The sequence below is a fragment of the Sylvia atricapilla genome, chromosome 3 (genome assembly GCF_009819655.1).
Source record: "Sylvia atricapilla isolate bSylAtr1 chromosome 3, bSylAtr1.pri, whole genome shotgun sequence".
NCBI classification, from domain to species: domain Eukaryota; kingdom Metazoa; phylum Chordata; class Aves; order Passeriformes; family Sylviidae; genus Sylvia; species Sylvia atricapilla.
Genome location: NC_089142.1, coordinates 77,223,883 through 77,240,764, shown reverse-complemented (window position 1 = coordinate 77,240,764; position 16,882 = coordinate 77,223,883). Strand labels below are relative to the sequence as shown.

Sequence of the window (16,882 nt, the reverse complement as noted above, 5' to 3'; positions counted from 1 at the left end):
CGGGGGGCGGTGCTACGCAGAGACCCCGCCTCCTGCCGCGCCCACCAATTGCGGCGCCGCCGCCGCTGGAGGGCGCGCGGCGCGGCCCGTGCGCCACTCCCGTGAGGCTCCGCGGCGGCGGCATTTAAACCCGCGGCGGCCGTTGTAGGCGCGCGTTTCTCTTCGTCGTTCTCAGGCGCTGCTGGGCCTAGATCGCGGCGGCGGCTGGATGAGGCCTCAGGGGGATGGGTCGGTGCTGGGCAGCCCCGCCGTGGCTGTGGCGTTCCCGGGAGCTGTGTGCCGGGGCAGCGGCTACCGCTTCGCCTGCGAGCTCCTGAAGCACGTCCTGCACCAGCGGAACCAGCTCCCGCTGCCCTACGAGCAGCTCGCCTACTTCTGCCGGCGGGCGGCCCAGGTGAGGGGCGATGGTGGCGGAGTCATCCCCGTGCTCGGAGGCGATCCTCGGGCCGGGAGATAAGGGGGGGCCGTGGCGTTTGAGTTTTGCTTGCGAGGTCCTGTTCTCTTTCGGTGACTCGCACAGCAACGTGTCGCCGGTTTTAGGGTGAAGCGCTCGTTGTGGCTGCATCCCTAAATGTTACCTCGTCTTTTAAAGACGAGGCAAAGGCAACGTTAAGTTCAGGCTGGTATCGACAAATTGCTCTTAATTGATTGTTTGCTACTTTCCGCTCAAAGCGAGTGACCGCATTGTTTGTTACACGAAAACCTCTAAGCAAAAAACAACGAAAAAAACTATTAAGTGATTTCAGAGTGATGGCTGATCTTTGAAAGATGGGTTTCTAATTCCTATTGGAATTCATCAGTAGTGTGATTCAGATTAGGTGGGTATGCTTTTGTGGTGTGCTTTTGTCTTCCTCTTGCACTTCCTGATACGGAGAGATGTGCATCTTATTCCTTGACTCTCTGGGATGGGCCATGCTTTCTGCAGAGTATATTAGAACAAATATACGTTCATAACTAAATGTACTAATCTTAATTTTTTTTTCCAGGACAGAGATGGAATTGAGAAGCCACTCCCTCCGGGCCTGCCAAGCAGAAAGTGCCAGCAGCTGCTGGTGGAGCTGGAGGGATTGTTCCAGCACCTGGAAGTCATGTTTAGTCTGACAGTGGTTCCTCGGGTTCTTTTCCTTCTTGGAGGCAATGTCATGAACCCCAAGGAGCTCTATGAGCTGAACTTGGAAGGGTTCTGTGAGGGCTCTGCTGAAGAGAGCCTCCAGACTGCGCCCTGTGTTCGCCAGCTCTTTCACCGCCTGTTTGTTGCTGATGTCTTCAGTGAACTTAAGGCTCTCCCAGTCACAAGCACTCTTGTCCTGGTCCAGGGACACCGTCACTGTGGTGTTGAGTGGTTCCGGCCCAAGCTCGACTACCGAGTGCCGACCCGAGGGAGGAAGCTGACTGTTAAGTTGTCCTGTGATGGTGACCTCCATGTTAGTGCCTCACCTCCACAGCACACAGCACCTGCCTGGGAGGACTATGTCTGGTTCCAAGCACCAGTGACCCTCAAAGGCTTTACTGAATGAATGGTTTCCCTAGAAATTTACTTGGAATATCGAGTACTTTTTTTTTTTTTCCTTGTGGTGTTAATTTTAGCAAATGTAACCATGTATTTTTGAACCATGTCTGTTTGAATTTTTTTTTCTTCATGATGTCTGCTGCCTTCCTGTAGCTTGCTGTGCTCATCTATTGTCCATATTTCCTGAGTTGTTGTTGAAGGCAAATCCACTTTATGGCACAGTTGCACACCGGCCCAGTGATTGTTTAGGGACCTGATCTGTGACATGGGATGAAATAATGTGTTGGGAGTAAAACTCTCCTGCTGTGTGCTTGCTCAGCTGGTAAATGCTGGATACATACCATCTCCTCCTGAGTTTTACTATGGCCCTTTTCTGACCCTGCCTTTGCCATGTTACCCAAAGGCTATCTTAGGTGAAGTTACTTCCTGCAAAATAACTCTCTGGGAGGAAAACCTTAAGCAGTCCTTAAAAGGCTCCCCGTAGCAAGAAAACTAGAGGGGAGAACTGGAGCAGGACACAGAGGTGATATTGTTGCGGAAGAGGGGTTTATTTCCGACTAGTAAAGAATGCGGCAGGATGAAGGCAGTTCCTCTGCAAAGGGCTGGAGCTGCCAGGGCTGCCCAGGAACTGCGTGGAGATGGGTGGAGTTCTTCCAGGGCCCCCTGGCAACCCTGCAAGCAGCAGCCTTGGTTCCCTACACTGCCTCAGCTGCCCTGATATGTGCCCCACTTGAGTACTCAAGTGCTTGCCCATTTATTTGATAAAATTATACTTCCCCATGGCTCACTTTCTGTTCCTTAACATTCCAAAGTAAGACTTATCAGCAACTGAAAAATCTTGTAGCTAGTGCTGTCTTGGAGATTGAGAGACTGGTACAGTGGAGGCAGGGTAGCAATAAGCAATTTATATATTTTTTTAACTGATCTTTGCCTAACAGCCTTGACAATTGGTGAGATATAAAAGTAAGCTGTTTCTTTGCTAACCCTCTTCAAAGAAAGTCAGGAGTACTACCCCAATAATGAACAATTACTCTAGCCTAAGGAAGGAACTTTGAATTTAAAGTAGATTTAAATGCTTCTGAAATGCACAGGAGTCAGGGGAGTCAAGGGTGATCAAGTTTAGCAGTGTTTTTACTTGCCAAATTCCTGTTCTTAGTCAGATTGAATCACTTAGAATCAGAACCTGAGCCTGTTCTTCTGGACTGTTGTCTACTGCAGATCAGGACAGGGAGGGAAGCCCTGAGACCAGTGTGTTAGAACTAGATAGCAGCTGGAGTAATCTTCAGTCAGCTGGGCAATTATCTGTGCAAACAATCAATTAATGAGCTTTCAGTAGCTTCAAATAACTCCCTCCCATTTGAAGAGAAATGTGAATGTATTGGTAGTGAGGGTACTTGCTGTTACTAGTCAAAAATGCACAATGGCATGGTAAAAATCCTTTGTGAAGAGGGTAAACACTTCACAATGTACACTCAATGCATATTTTAACTTTGACCTTTTTGAATGGAATGAGATGATAGAAGTAGTAGGAACTTAATTTGATATTTTTGAGCTTGGAGAACACTAGAGTGCTCTCTCTGCAGTATTATCCATTAATGCCTGTTTACATTGTACAGTAGCTGCTTCTTAAGCTCATCCTAGGGGAAAAACTTAGAGTGAAGAAAGCTGCCCACTTGAATATGAAATCTCAGTTCTCTTGAAGGAAATATAACTTGAACGTAGGAGTGTTTGTGCTCAGGAGATCAAAACCCTTTATGCTTCCACCAAAGCTGATTGTAACATGTCTTTAAGAATGCAGGTGCCCAAGTGTTTAAAGAAGCTTTTAAACAGAAGCCTTGACCAGTTCCTTTCCCCTCTCTTCCTCAGATGAGTGCAATGTTCCTGCAATAAACTGTTTACATATTCTGTTGTACTTGAACTATGAATGCAGCAATAATGTGGTGCTGGGAATGAAAGAACACAAGATGCTTTTTGGATTTTCTTATGAAAATATGTAGAACTTGATTTTAAAAATTAGTACTGTAATTATCAAAATAAAATCCTGGTTTCTATATGTGATTCTTTTGAGGGATTAAACAAATCCAATCTAAAGGTTCTGCCACTGGTAGAATAACTTTCTTCATTTCTATGCATGTATTTCAACTGCAGGCTTACAGCTGTTCCACTTTTTGGACAAACTGCATGATGTCTTGTGCCAGAAGCTTTGGTTCCTCAAAGGCAGCAAAATGCCCTCCACGTGGCATGTAAGTGTAAGTGATGATGTTCTTGTAGACCTCCTTTGCCCAGACACGTGGTACATGTACAATCTCCTGAGGAAAAGCTGCAATCCCTGTGGGAACATACACGCCGACCCTAGAAGACATAAGTTAATTGCACTGATGAAACAAGTCCTGGGGGAAGTCTGTAAAAACCTCTGTCTTCTTCATCCAGCTGGAGAAGTTTCTCCACTTTGTGCAGTGCACCTTGCAGTCTGCACTCTGCTGAGGAGCTTAATTTCTATTTAGGTATCATTGAGTTTAAGAGGATTATACCTGTAGAGGTGTAGAGCTTTGCACACAGGTTCATCTTGAAATGTTTTCTATCTTTGAGTTTAACTTTTGTAAGTTGTGGTGGTGTGCTACGTGAAAAGATACCACGCATCGTTGAGAAATAAGCTAGTTGCTGTTTGCTTTCAAATTTGGTACCAAATGCATAACAAATGACTCTCTGAGGAGGAAAGGTGGGCTGGTTCAGTCCACAAGGAAAAAAGACTCCCTCATTTGTTTAGATGATCAGTTACTTGGAGAAGTCTGCTCACCTTTTGTGGTCAGCCTCTCTTAGAATCATCTTAATGTACAAGCTGTCATGTGGTGCTGAGTTTCATGTACTGCTCTCCAAACTGCTGCCCCAGGTTTGTGCTTAACTCTTGCAGTTCTTAGTTTATCTTCCAGCAAGCAATAGCCTTCTTAATTCAGTTTACACTTCTCTCTTAGATGTTCCTGTGACCTTCTGTTTTGTTTTTACTAAACTGGGCTACAAGTCATATTTGTCTAGTGAATAAGTATAAAGACTTGTATTTTGAATATAAGACTGTGCTTGGTGCTTTGATAAATCTTTTGCATTGTCTTGGTTGCAAGCTACCTTGTGTGCATTATAGGTTCAAAAGAAAAGTGACCCTTAACTATATTTATCAAAAGGAAGTAAGAATTTGGACTTTTTTTTTTCTTAGAACTAATTTGGTGTTGTAAGTAATCTAACTGTTGATACAGGTAAATGTTTCAACCTCATTTGCAAATCTGCCTTGCAACTTGCCACAAAATTACCTGTTATAAGCACTTAGATCAGGGTCCTTGGAAAAGTTTTCCTTGTAGTATCGCATTGAGGACACAATGGAGGATGTCACCCAATAAATCATCACATTGGTCAAAAGCTCGTCAAGAGAGTATTTGCTGTTGAGAGAGAGGAAGAAATTTAACTGGAAGCTGTTCCTCAGTGCTCTGTACTGGGCTCAGTTTCTGAAGAACTGCTGCCCCTCTTAATCTCCACTTATTTTCAAGCAGCAAAGTAATTGGCATCTGTGTGTCCAGAGCAAAATGACCTGGTGTGGAAGCAGTAGTGTGCAGGCAGTCGGCTGTAAGTTTAAACTACTGCTTGTCATGTCAGCCTTTCATCCTTAAATTTCGGCTTTGACAGGCCAGTATTTTACCTGTATCCTCATATTATTAGTTCTCACCAGTGATTCTTTTAATAAGACTTCTCACAGAATAACATCATAACATAACATCTTACCTTTCTAAGCCTCCATCATCTCTGTGCCGAAATGATTTGTCTGTCCAGGTTGAGAATTTCTCCAGGATATATGCAGCAAGCCCCACCGGGGAGTCATTCAGTCCACAACCTAATTGAGGAGAAGGGCTGTTGCAGTTACCTGGCATTGCAGTACTTCAGTGCAAGTTAAACTGGACTTTCACAAAATGTTCAGAGTTTCTAAAGAATTTGGTAGAGAGTCTGTATTTATCTGTCATTTATAGTACTTTATTTGTGAACAAATTCCCTGCAAAGGAATTCTGGCTGTAACTGAGGGCACTATAAATTCAGGTAATCCCTGTATAAAAGAAGCTGAGAGCTAAGGAAGTTCCATTGGCTTCTTGGTGATGCATGGCAGAAGGAGCAAATTCAGATGCAAAGAGAGAACACTGAAAAGAAATTTCAGATAAAATATTTGGGAGCACTGTCCTGCTTAGGATGGGATGTATTCTTCTGATTCTAAAATATATCTACGAAACAGGGCTAACAGGAATGCAACAGACCCAGAATATCATTAATATAATGGATTCTGTGTTTTTGCTTTTCATTGTGTTTAGAGTTTGCAAAACTGCCCTAATCTTTGATCCATCTGATTTTTTAGATCAGTACCCTTAACTCATGGATTCTCTCACGTGGCAGCAGCCAAACTTGAACCCATTGTGACTGATTTGGACTTTGTTGATAGCAGTTTTTATTGGCTGGTTTAATCAATCAGTCACTTATAAACCAAAGCTTGGATAGCTATCAATTTTAGATCTAATTATTAACTTTTATTCATAGAGAAGTTAGGATCTTGTTAAAGGGTATAGGTGTCAGCACAGATTTTTGTGAGTCTCTCTCTCTCCCCTGAAACTTGCTGATTTATTCCTGAGCTTGGATTCTCATGTTAACTAGTTTTAATCCTTTTCTTAAGGCAGTTCAATTTCTTAAGAACGCTGGAGGAGGAGTCTCAATGAAATATTTTTGGAAATTATTAAAGTTCCATTAGTGGATCTACAGCTGTTTGATTCTGCCAGAGTTCTGATTCTTGAAGCATGATTTCCCTGTGATATTATCTCCTGTAAATCAATTCTCCTTGTTTAAACAATTCTGTCAGATTCCTGATTAGAAAGTAGACATACTAATCTTCATTTTTTCTGTGGATAGCTTTGCTTTTTGGCCCTTAAAAACACCCAAGCAACCAGAAATGCCACCACCACCACAACTCCCTCCCACCTGGTATATTGTTTATCTCCTTTTACTTCTTTGTGTTTGTGGTCACTTCAAGCAATAATCTAGGCATTTGTTGACATTCCAGTTTGATCTTCTTCATCTCCTTTGGTGAATTGCTGGGATGGGGGGCTGTTTGATCTCTGGTCTCCAAATCTGTCACCAGCCTGAGACAGCTCTGCTGTCTTTCCTGATGAGGGATTATTTCAATAAAGCAATACCCCAGAATCCTCTCTAGTGGGGACTGATGTAAAGAACTCCTTTAAGCATTATGAAATTGCTGTATCTTTGTTCATAGTCCTTATCCACTGGCCCCAGGACATCAGAATTCTGGCTTTTCAGGTGTCTGAGCTTTGCCTACCTTTCTGCAAGTTTCACATTGCACCTCCTTGCTTGTGGTATTTTTCTTGTTTTCTCAAAGCTTTTCTCATTTACTTCTTAAAGCTTCAATTTCAGGACCCTGTGTTTTACTTTTGAGAGACTCTTTGGAAAAGTTCATTCCCAAGACAACTGGCATGCTAGTTAAAAGACCTTGAAAAGTTATACTTGAAATCTCCATCTTTTTTTGAGTGATTTCTTTTAACTTAATTTTACACAGTTCTCGTCCCCATGAACTCATCGCCCAAATGGATCTTGTACTCAGTCACCAGAAGCCACTGGAACTCATTGCTTCTCAGATTTGGCTGGCCTTTGTTTTCATGTACCATGAGTAAATAGTGTATCATGTTCACAGGGATACAGAGGAGGTACATTACCTGCAGTGTCAGGTTTGGTGGCTTGGATGTGTAAGTACCCAGACTCTTGCAGGACGTCATAAATGTTCTTCTGCACGAAAGGGTAGAAACGTCGAACATCTTCCCTACTGAAGCCTACAAGCCATGGTACATAAGCCCCAACCATTGTACTAATCACCCTTCCCAAACTTTGTCTGGCGATGAAAACAAGATTCAGATGAAGCCCTTTCACAGATCTAGAAGTAAGATACAGAATAGAGGGTTAAATCAAGCAATTTTCTGTCTCCAAGTTTTCTAGAAAACAATTTGAACTGCAGCTGTGAGATAAACACTAGACTGAATCAAATGCACAAAGCCCTTCAGGTTCATCATGATTAAAAAAAAATCCAATACAAAGCATATGAATGCAATTGAATATGCCGGATGGGGTATCCCTGAAGCAAACAAAGCAGAAGGGGATGAGAAACAGGGCAAACAGAAGGTAGGACTATGGAGCCAGATGGTAGCGTAGGAACTGGAGGTAGGTTTTCTGTACTGATTTCCTTTGCTACTTACTGTGGCAGCATCTGGGCCATGTTTGTGGTAATACGAGATCCCCAGTCTCCTCCCTGTATGTAGTATTTCTTGAAGCCCAATCTGTTCATCAGCTTATGAAATATGCGAGCAGTTGCTATGGAGTCGAACTCTGTAGGTAGAGAGAAACACAGGAGATCTGTTTGTCCTAGTGTTCCTCCCCTGGCCGAAGACTGTGACCTGACCGAGGAACATGTGTGTGGAGCTGTGGGAAGGGGCAGTGTGCAATGCTGCTCTGCCTCACTCCTTGGGAAGAAAGTGAACACAAGATGAAAGAAATTCAGTGGAAAGCGAAATCTGACCTGACTTCCAATTACCACGGTGTTGCAAATCTCCACAGCCAGCCCCAGAGCCTCAGCCACATGGGCCTTAGTGAAGAGCCAGGCATCTGCACTCACAAACTGCAGTGCCCAGAGCTGCTAGGGATGGTTGAGGTTTTCCTCCAAAAACTGCAATTCCAACAGAGCTTTTTCATTGCTTACCTTTCTGGTGAGGGGCCTCTGAGAAGCCATATCCTGGGATGGAGGGGCAGATGACCTCAAACACCACATCACCCTCATTCAGGCCATGCTTGGCTGGCTCCGTGAGCAGAGGGATGATCTTGTAGAACTCATAGAAGGAGCCGGGCCAGCCATGGACCAGCAGCAGAGGTTGAACAGCTTGACCATGAGGAACATAGGATGGCTTCACATGGATAAAATGGATATCAATCCCTGCCACACATCCAAGAAAGAAAAATTAAAGTTCTGGAACCATCACAGTTTCTGCTCCGCAGAAGGAGGGCAGCAAAACTGTAATTACCACCTGGAGCAGTAGTTCCACAATCAGCCTACTGCAAGAAGATGCCTGGCTGAAAGGGGATGCCTGGCACAGCATTTGTCGTCTCATCTTTTACATACAGGCAGAGATATTGACCCCAGTCACAGATTTTGGGGTCACTGAAGATTAGCATCCATCTCCTGAGAAACTGGTCTCAGAGTATGTAACAGAACTGCACTTGAATGAATAGCATAATGTGGGTAAGATACATGCAAAAACATGATAGTACTTAAAAGAGAAATATGAAAAAAAGGCAAGGTAGAAGTCTAACCTAGAGATCACTTATGTAAAGTCTGGCTAAGCTCACCTGGCTAAATTACTGGGTGGTAGGGAGGGATATTCCAGCCTCAGTCTGGCTAAATTTTGCAGTTTTCAAAGATGGCTTCAAGGCAATAGCTGAAGAGTACCTCAACATTAGTTAGCATGGGTTCAGAGCCAGATGAAGCCCATCTTGAAGCAGACCTAATCTTATTGATACTGTGTCGTGGTCTTGATCCCTCTAAGGTTATTAATAATAGAGGCTCCACTAGTTCTATTTTGCTCATATCACTAAGCTGTTATGTAGCTTATGTCAAATATTGTCACTTCTTACATCTCCCCTTCTTGCTGTGCATTTCCAAGTGAGACCTGTTCAAGCCACAGAGGCCCCCTCACCTTCAATGGTGGTGTGGAAGTGGGGATATTTGTTCAGCACTTCCACCTGCTTGCGCCAGTCAAACTGATTCCTCCAGTAGTCCACCACCTTCCGCAGGTAGGTGGAGTTGAAGCCGTACTGGAAGGCAGCTCCTTCCACGTGTGGTGTGAAGCGGAACTGATCCAGGCGCCGGTGCAGATCCTGGGGAAGAGAGCCCTTCTTGCCAGGCTGGCCAGCTGCTGGCATATGCCCTATGCCAGAGCAGCCACAGACAGGCTCCTCTGGCTTTTGTATTGCTCTCTGGGACACCACAAGCCCTCCTGAAGAAGTGCCATACTCTACATGACTGCCTGAATTTTTATATATGGGAAATATAATTTTCCACGGGTTACAAGTTCCAAATGGGCACCCAGGGGTACTGGGTCCTACTCTTGGCTTGCTGCTAACTCTCTTCAGGGTTTTTGGTGCTTGGAGCTTGACAGCACTCCTGGCTGGGAGAATGAGAATCTCACCTGGAGCTGCTGGCTGCTACCTGGTCAGATAATTAGAGACAGGCATTCAGGGATGGAGGGGCTATGACTCAATCAAGATGCCATCCCTCTTCAGCCTTACAGCCCTTTCCTCTGTGGAAGCCCCTCAGTCCTGTCCTATTGATGCCATTGTCCCAATGCCCTCCTGCCCTGCTCCACCATCCACTGTCAAAGCCTCCTGCTCAAAGCGTGGCCTTTCTGCAGGAAAAGCCTTAGGGAGGCTGTTGTCTCAGAGTCTTTAGGGGACATTGCAGTGGACCAGAGCTCAAATCCCTTTCATAAAGAATGGTGAGCCAGAGCATCATCTAATGGAGCTGGGTAGCTGCCCTGGCACATGGAAGTGCCCTGCTGTCACCCCCAAGGCATCACCTCGAAGCAGTGAGGTGGGTGAGGGACTGCCTCCCCCTTGCAGCTTTCTGCCCCTCCTTACCGCCCCCAGCCAGCGGTACCTCGATTTCTTTGTCAGATGTTTCAATCTTGAAGGGACGGATGCTTGCATCTTCTTTCCCTCTGAGGTGCCTTTCACCTGAGCCCCACCACCCATCGCCCATGTCAATAGTCTCGATCCTGCGTCCAGATCTGAGCCAGTAAAGCAGCATCCCTCCAACCCCCAGGGCGGCTGCAGGGACCAGGACTGCATTCTTCTGAGAATATTCAAAAGACCTGGGGAGGCACAAAATTGCCTGTGTTCAACAACAGCAGGGTCAAAGGGACTTAGGCTGAGGTTGTTTGCACATCCATTGGGACTGAGCAGGGACAAATGCCTACAACTCCCGGGCAGTCAGCAGGGACTGGGCATTTCTGTTATTTTTGAAGATCACAGGTAAGATTTGGGGCAGAGTTCTATCTATTAAGGCTTCTTAGGGGGTCGCAAGTCCTTGCTGATCAGAACCTGCTGATCACAAGTCTTCCTTGTCCCTTTCCTTGTGAACCAGGATGCCCAGGCGGAGAAAGTTTAATAGGATATGGGCCAATCTACTTTGAGGCAGGTACTGCAGTGAATGAGACAGTAGCAGCTGGACTCATCCAGGAATAAAAACTCCATGGGCAGAGTGGGCTGAGGAGCAGCAGGAGAGACAAAAGTCTTCAGCTGCCGAAGAGAGCTGGATGTGCTGGACATGCTCCTCTTACCAGTGCTCCACACACAGCCCCCCTACAGATTCAGTCATCTCTTGGGGCAATCCTGGCTCTCCCCTGTAGCTGTCAAGTAAGGACTGTCTGCTGGTGCCCCTGTTTCTGTTCTAGACAGCAAGGTCCCAGACTTGAGGTGTGGGAACTATGTTACCAGAGCTGGAGTTGACAGGCATGACAGTCCTAAATGTAGGGTACCTCCCCATCCCTCTGCCTTGTGTTTCAAGCTCTCCAGCTTCTCTCAGGGATTAGCAGAGGTGTCTGGGGCTCCTGGAGGGGGCTGCAAGGGGGCTGTGAGTGAAGATTTTGTTGCTGTTTCCATCCAGAGTATGGAAGGGATGATGCTGTGCCCCAATCAGGGCACTAACCAAAACAGGAGACCACAGCACAGAACAGCTCTTCCACTCACCTGATCCGGGACAAGATGCTCTCCCTACAAAAGAGAAAAAAACAGTAAGATCCTTACAGTATGAGGTGCAAAGAAAGTGCCCTGCCAGCACCACTCATTGCCCAGGGATGTGATCACAAGCTGTTTAGCCACCTGGCAACATCTGCCATTATTTTTCCTACTCTTTGGATAGGATGGGCAGAGAGAGGCTCACAAAGCACTGCCTCTACACAAAGGGACAGTGTTTCTGGGCTGTGGTTTAGCTAGATAATTTGTTGCCATAATATTCCCTCCTTCAGCACAATTTAGATAAAAGGCAGTAAAACAACTCCATAGGTATTCTTGCAGTGTTTTGTCCTGTGAGCAGCTGTGTAACTTCAGCCAAGAAAATCTTTTACTTTGATTTCTGTGTTGCAATAGGTGCACAGCCTCAACAGGGCAATTCTGAGCTCCAGGGTTAATCTGCTGCCAGCCATGTGGTGCTGATCGTGCTGCAGGGCTGGCACCAGCAGAGGCTTGTGGGACCCTTCCCTGTTCAGAATTTATTGGGCTGCTGTACCTTTGACACTTCTAGCTACCCCTGACTGGATATCAAGCTTTAGCAGCCTCCCCTGCCTGCTAGAAAAAGAAAGTATTCTCCTCAGTTCCCTTTAAGCCTAGTAGATTCTGGTACAAAAGCACAATCTAAAATCGAGTAACAATAGAAGCAAGTCTTGTTACTCTGCCTTGAGGAACGTAGCAACATTAGGGAGTTCTTCGGTATAATAATTATAGTACTTTGAGAAAACAAACCAAAACAAATGCCAAAAGAGAAAAAGACTTGCTAATCCATGAAAAACCAAGTCCACTGGGTGTTTATAATCATTTGGAATTGTTTCCCTCTGCTGTCCGAAGTGCAGAACCTGCAGAACCTGTACTGGATACCCCAGTAGCCTCCAAGGCAATTTGCTAACAACACCTGCTGAGACAGTGTCACTACGTGTGATTTTTTTTTTTTTTTCCCTTAAATCACTTCCAGACATGGAAGAACAGGGTTCCTAAGAACAAACAGCTTATGCAACAGGCGGGAATATCCCCGTGCACTTACATCCTGGAGCGGAGGTGTGGAAGCAGGTATCGAGGCAGTAGCACAAACCCCGCGCTGCTAGCAAAGCAAGCCTGTCCCAGGAGCGACTCTCCGAGCGGCACAAAACCAGGCTCAGCCGCTCAGCACCTCCTCCGCACCCACGCTCAGGAGAGCTCAGCTGCCTGCTCCCACTCTCCCACGACCTGCCGACCCTCCGGGGGCTTTCTCCCACCCCCAGCCCCGGGGAGCCCAGTCTGGAGTCCCTCCTCCCCGTGCCGAGGAGATCTCACCATGCGTTTGGAAGGATCTCCTGCCACATGTCTGCTCGTCCTTGCCTGGCCGCTGCTCCGAGTGAGGGCACAACCCCAGTTTCTCCCTCCTCTGGCGGCTTTCCCTTCCGCGGTGACGTTTTCTCGGGGCCGAGGCAAACGACACCGTCCGTCAGTGCCGCCTATTGCCGGAGCCCGCCGCTGCAGATGGAGCGCGGCGGAGGCCAAGCCCTGCCTGCAGCAGGAGCGGCCCTGTGCGCCACCGCCGAATGGACACGCCGAAAGCGGCCCTGCGGAGGGTCTGCGGCTGTGACAGCACCGCGTCCTGACAGCAAAGGCCGGCTGGGTCATACGGCCCGTACGGAGCCCTGTGGCGGGAACTTCAGCCAGCAGCCTGAGGGGAGGGATTCTTCGCTCTCTTCGGCGCTCATGAGACCGCACCTGGGCCGCCACAGCCACTTCTGGCCTTGCTGGTAGACGGCAGACCGGAGTGCGCCCAGCCTTGGGGGTGCAGGGCCACCGAGCTGCTGCCGGGCCGGGCCATGTGGTGTACGGGGAAGGCGCAGAAGCGTCCTCATCCTGGAGAGGAGAGAGTAAAGGGTGGGATCTTAGTGCTGTCTACCGTTAAACAGTGAAAAGCTGAGGGAAAATGGACCCAGAGTCATCCTGGAGGAGCAGCAGGTGAAGGACAAAATGCGAGGACACAAATTGTAACAAGAGAAGTTAAGGTTAGATATGAGGAGAAATTACTCCTCCATCGAGGTATTCAGAGGCTGGGACGGGATCCAGAGGGGATGCGGGATTTCCATCCTTGGGGGCATTCCAAATTTGACGGAAACAAAGCACTGAGCGATCTGACATACCTGAACCTGTTCTGAACAGGTGTTGGGATGAGCTCACCTCCAGGTGTCTCTCGCAACCTGTATATCACTTGGCTGTATTCCAGGTGCACCCATGATTTGCAGCAGCCAAAACATAAAGGAAAAGTTAAGTTTTTAATTTTCTACAGAAATCAATGCTATGTTTTAGTTCAGGTACCTAGATTTTATTTTCCTCGTGGCTGGTAAAAAAGTCCTGGATAAAGGCTTCTCCTTCATAGGAATTTGACAGCTTGGGTAAATGAGACTTCAAAGCCTAAGGAGTATTGGATGGGGGGAAAGTGAGCAGAAGGGCAGTATGGAAAAAAGAAAACATGAAAGAGGAAGGTGAATCACTGATCTATTATGCACTTTGCTCAGTATTTTGCCTTTTACATTTTCAACAAAAACTGTACTTTGCTAAGGACTATTCTCCTTGCTTCCATGAATGGCAGAGCAGTGGCAGGGAGATTGTCACCAAGGGTTTTATTTGCTTCCACTCAAGAAAGACTGATATTCGTCCTTCTGTTACTTTGTTCTGCCTCTCAGAAGCCTCTAGTTAAAGATTATTTTCCACTGTGCTGTCCCTGTTATTAAAGACTCCAAATAAAATACATTAGTGGAAGGCTTTATAAACAAAAGTGAGAATTACAAGAGTAGAAGGGGAAAAAAAACAAAATGCAGCTTTCTAGCTTTTTTATGTTGACAACTTATGTTGCCAGACAGGTACATAGTAAAAGAAGCATTTACACTGCATCGAATCCACAATAACCCTGTGGGTTTCCTAAATAAAAATGTTGTTAAATCAAAAATTTGTAATGTGCCTAAGTAGTGACTAATATATGTGCCTTCAGCTATTTACTGATGTTTATGGATCCAGTCCCCATGGGAAAAAGCACGTGAAACACTCCCAAGACCTCCACATTTGGGGAGTTCAACAATGGTTCAAAATTAAATATTTACTAAATTCTTCCACATAAATCCAGTTACCTCTGATTATCCAGCCAGCTACTAGAGCTGATGATTACTATCTCTTGGTGCTAACTTGCTCCCATTTTGTTATTTTGTGCTGCAACCCCTAAGTACTGTGCAGCCTGCCTGCCTCTCCTTCCAGCACAGTGCAGCAACTCGGAGACGGCATGTACCAGGGTGTCCTTTCTGCTCCAGCTTCTGTGACTTCCCTGGCTTCAGGACATGAGTTTGGAGTTGAACAGCCACACCGCCATCAGGATGTGTCTGGATGGCACTGGATGCAAATATTTCAGTTGTGAAGGGGTGCCATTATTGCCTTCTGCCATGAGCCGGTGTCACTTTGCCATTATTACTCAGACAGTGTCTCTCACTCTGAGGTGCCATGTGAAGCTTGACTGGTTACTGACCAATTTGGGATGGTCACAGCTTCTATGTAGAGTAGCATTTTAGGTGTGCATAGCCACTCTCCAAGTAATTTTCATTCAAACAGCACGTAGAAATTTTTTAGCATGTGGTCGATTTATCATTATTGATTTTATAATCATTAGGTGCCCTTGGACACTCGCACTCAGCCCTGCCCTTTCGTTAAGGAATTAGCATATCAAACCACAAAGTTGAAGGTGATAACACCACACCCTGCAACAGAGTTAAAGTTAAAAGCACAGAGACTTTTTGAAAATTTTACTGGGGAAATGAAATAAAGCTTTCTGAAGAGAAAGCACACAGTAAAGGACTCTAGTCTTTTAATCATACTGTTTCATACTGTTGCATGAAAAGTTTAAACTTGTTGGAGGGGGGGAGAACTGATCCCTCTCCCTGCTCCAACATGTGATAAAAGTACTGGGAGTGTGTGGGAAGTGTTGGCCTTCCTAACAGTGACCAAGAAGGAACTGATATCCTGTTGGCCTTCTCCCAAATTATTGTTATTCATTCCAAAATTTAAAGATCAGGCCTGAGACAAAAAAACTCTTGGAACCACCTCCAGCTTACAAGTTCAAGTATCAAAAATGATCTAATATTTAGGTAATGTTAAACTTCACAGAAGGAAAGTATCGTCTCCAAGAACACGCTGGAAATTATGGATGATCTGCTTGACTCCTTGGGTCAGCTGAAAGATTGCTGCATGAACTTTCCCCCAGAGCCTGATTGTCCTTTGGACAGTTTTTGGACTCAAGAGGTGCTGGGGGGAATGAACTTCATAAAGGGATATTAGCTAGATTTTTGAGTAGCAGCTGCTCATTACAGGAGTTTCAGCATGCTTTAGTCTTCTTTCCTTTCTACTCTGCCTGTCAGATGGGATCAGGAGAGGAAAGGTACCCTGATTAGACCAAAAGAGGAAAGGTCCTAGTGCAGTGGTCCTGGTTGATGTCTTGAGATGCAGGATCATTGTCAGAGACTAGATAAGTTTAGTATCTTGAGCCATTTTTGGGGGTGCTTGGAATGCCTGCTTATGTACTGCTAGGTGAGGTGGTGCCTGCCTTGCTCCCAGACTTGGCAGAGCTGTCAATCAATCAATCAATCAATCAATGACGAGGGGGGGTGGTGGTGCTAACCTAGCCCCTGGCTGGCCAAGCAGCTGGAAGTCTCTCCTTAGGGGAAAGGCCTATGCAGGCTTAATAGATGGAGCACAAGGGCAGCACATGGTCTTGACCCTGCCAGGTTCCTGGAGTTCCTATCTCACCCACAGTGGAATCCTAGGAGGTGGTAGCAGCTCTATGTGTGTTTTTCTAAATCTTTTCTCTTTCTGTCTTTCTCTGTTTCTCTCTTTCTTATCCTAGTTCTCTTTTCATGGAACTTTGTGACTAACATGAGATCTCATAGGTTTAAAGGTTACTAGGTGAAATGGGCTAAGTGCGTGCCAACTACTAAATTAATGCCAAGTAATGATATGATAAGTGTTTTGTGTTGAATATGGTGTAATATTTAATCCTTTTGACAAAGAGCCTTTATTTTTTATGTTTTTGCCAGTAAACTTTTGGGTGACTTTTCACCTCTTGAGAGTATCTGGTGGGGATTTCTCTTTGGGCCAACTAGTGTAAAGGAACTTTCATTTTAATTCCTGGATTTAAGTATTTTGTGGTGTAACAGAGGTGCAGTAGGAGCCTTACAGCTGCTGTCACATGCAACCATGGCTGACTGACACAGGTACAACACGGATACTCTGACAGACAGAAGCAGTTGGTCAGCTTGGCTATTGCTTTGCAATAGCTACTTACAGTCAGACAGTAGTGGTATTTATTTAGGATTCCTACGAATTATTACATAATTTTTAAAACCAGCCATAAAACCATACTTGGAATATTGTTTCTGACACAAGGGACTGCTTTCCAGAAAAATTAGCCTGCATCCAGATTCAGTGGGAAGCCACTGCATTCTTGATCCAAGAAACAAAACCAGGAATTCA

The 16,882-nt window shown here is 45.7% G+C and overlaps 2 protein-coding genes across 3 annotated transcripts; one reads left to right on the top strand and one right to left on the bottom strand.

Moving 5' to 3' along the window:
* Positions 1–66: 66 nt before the first annotated feature.
* On the top strand, positions 67–3,568 carry MAD2L1BP (MAD2L1 binding protein). The gene is made up of 2 exons (XM_066315881.1): positions 67–394; positions 987–3,568. The coding sequence occupies exons 1-2, from the start codon at positions 209–211 to the stop codon at positions 1,515–1,517; spliced, it is 717 nt and encodes a 238-aa protein (XP_066171978.1). The 5' UTR covers positions 67–208; the 3' UTR covers positions 1,518–3,568.
* Positions 3,487–12,767, bottom strand: LOC136359328 (epoxide hydrolase 1-like). Of its 2 annotated transcripts, XM_066315876.1 has the most exons (10): positions 12,671–12,767; positions 11,336–11,359; positions 10,245–10,458; positions 9,286–9,466; positions 8,295–8,525; positions 7,795–7,924; positions 7,261–7,475; positions 5,279–5,387; positions 4,813–4,938; positions 3,487–3,862 (listed from the first exon to the last, which is right to left on the bottom strand). In XM_066315876.1, exons 1-10 carry the CDS (start codon positions 12,697–12,699, stop codon positions 3,661–3,663), a joined length of 1,461 nt encoding a protein of 486 aa, XP_066171973.1. In that variant the 5' UTR covers positions 12,700–12,767; the 3' UTR covers positions 3,487–3,660. The 2 variants fall into 2 exon arrangements, with proteins under 2 accessions (XP_066171973.1, XP_066171974.1); XM_066315877.1 differs by lacking the exon at positions 11,336–11,359.
* Positions 12,768–16,882: the final 4,115 nt, after the last annotated feature.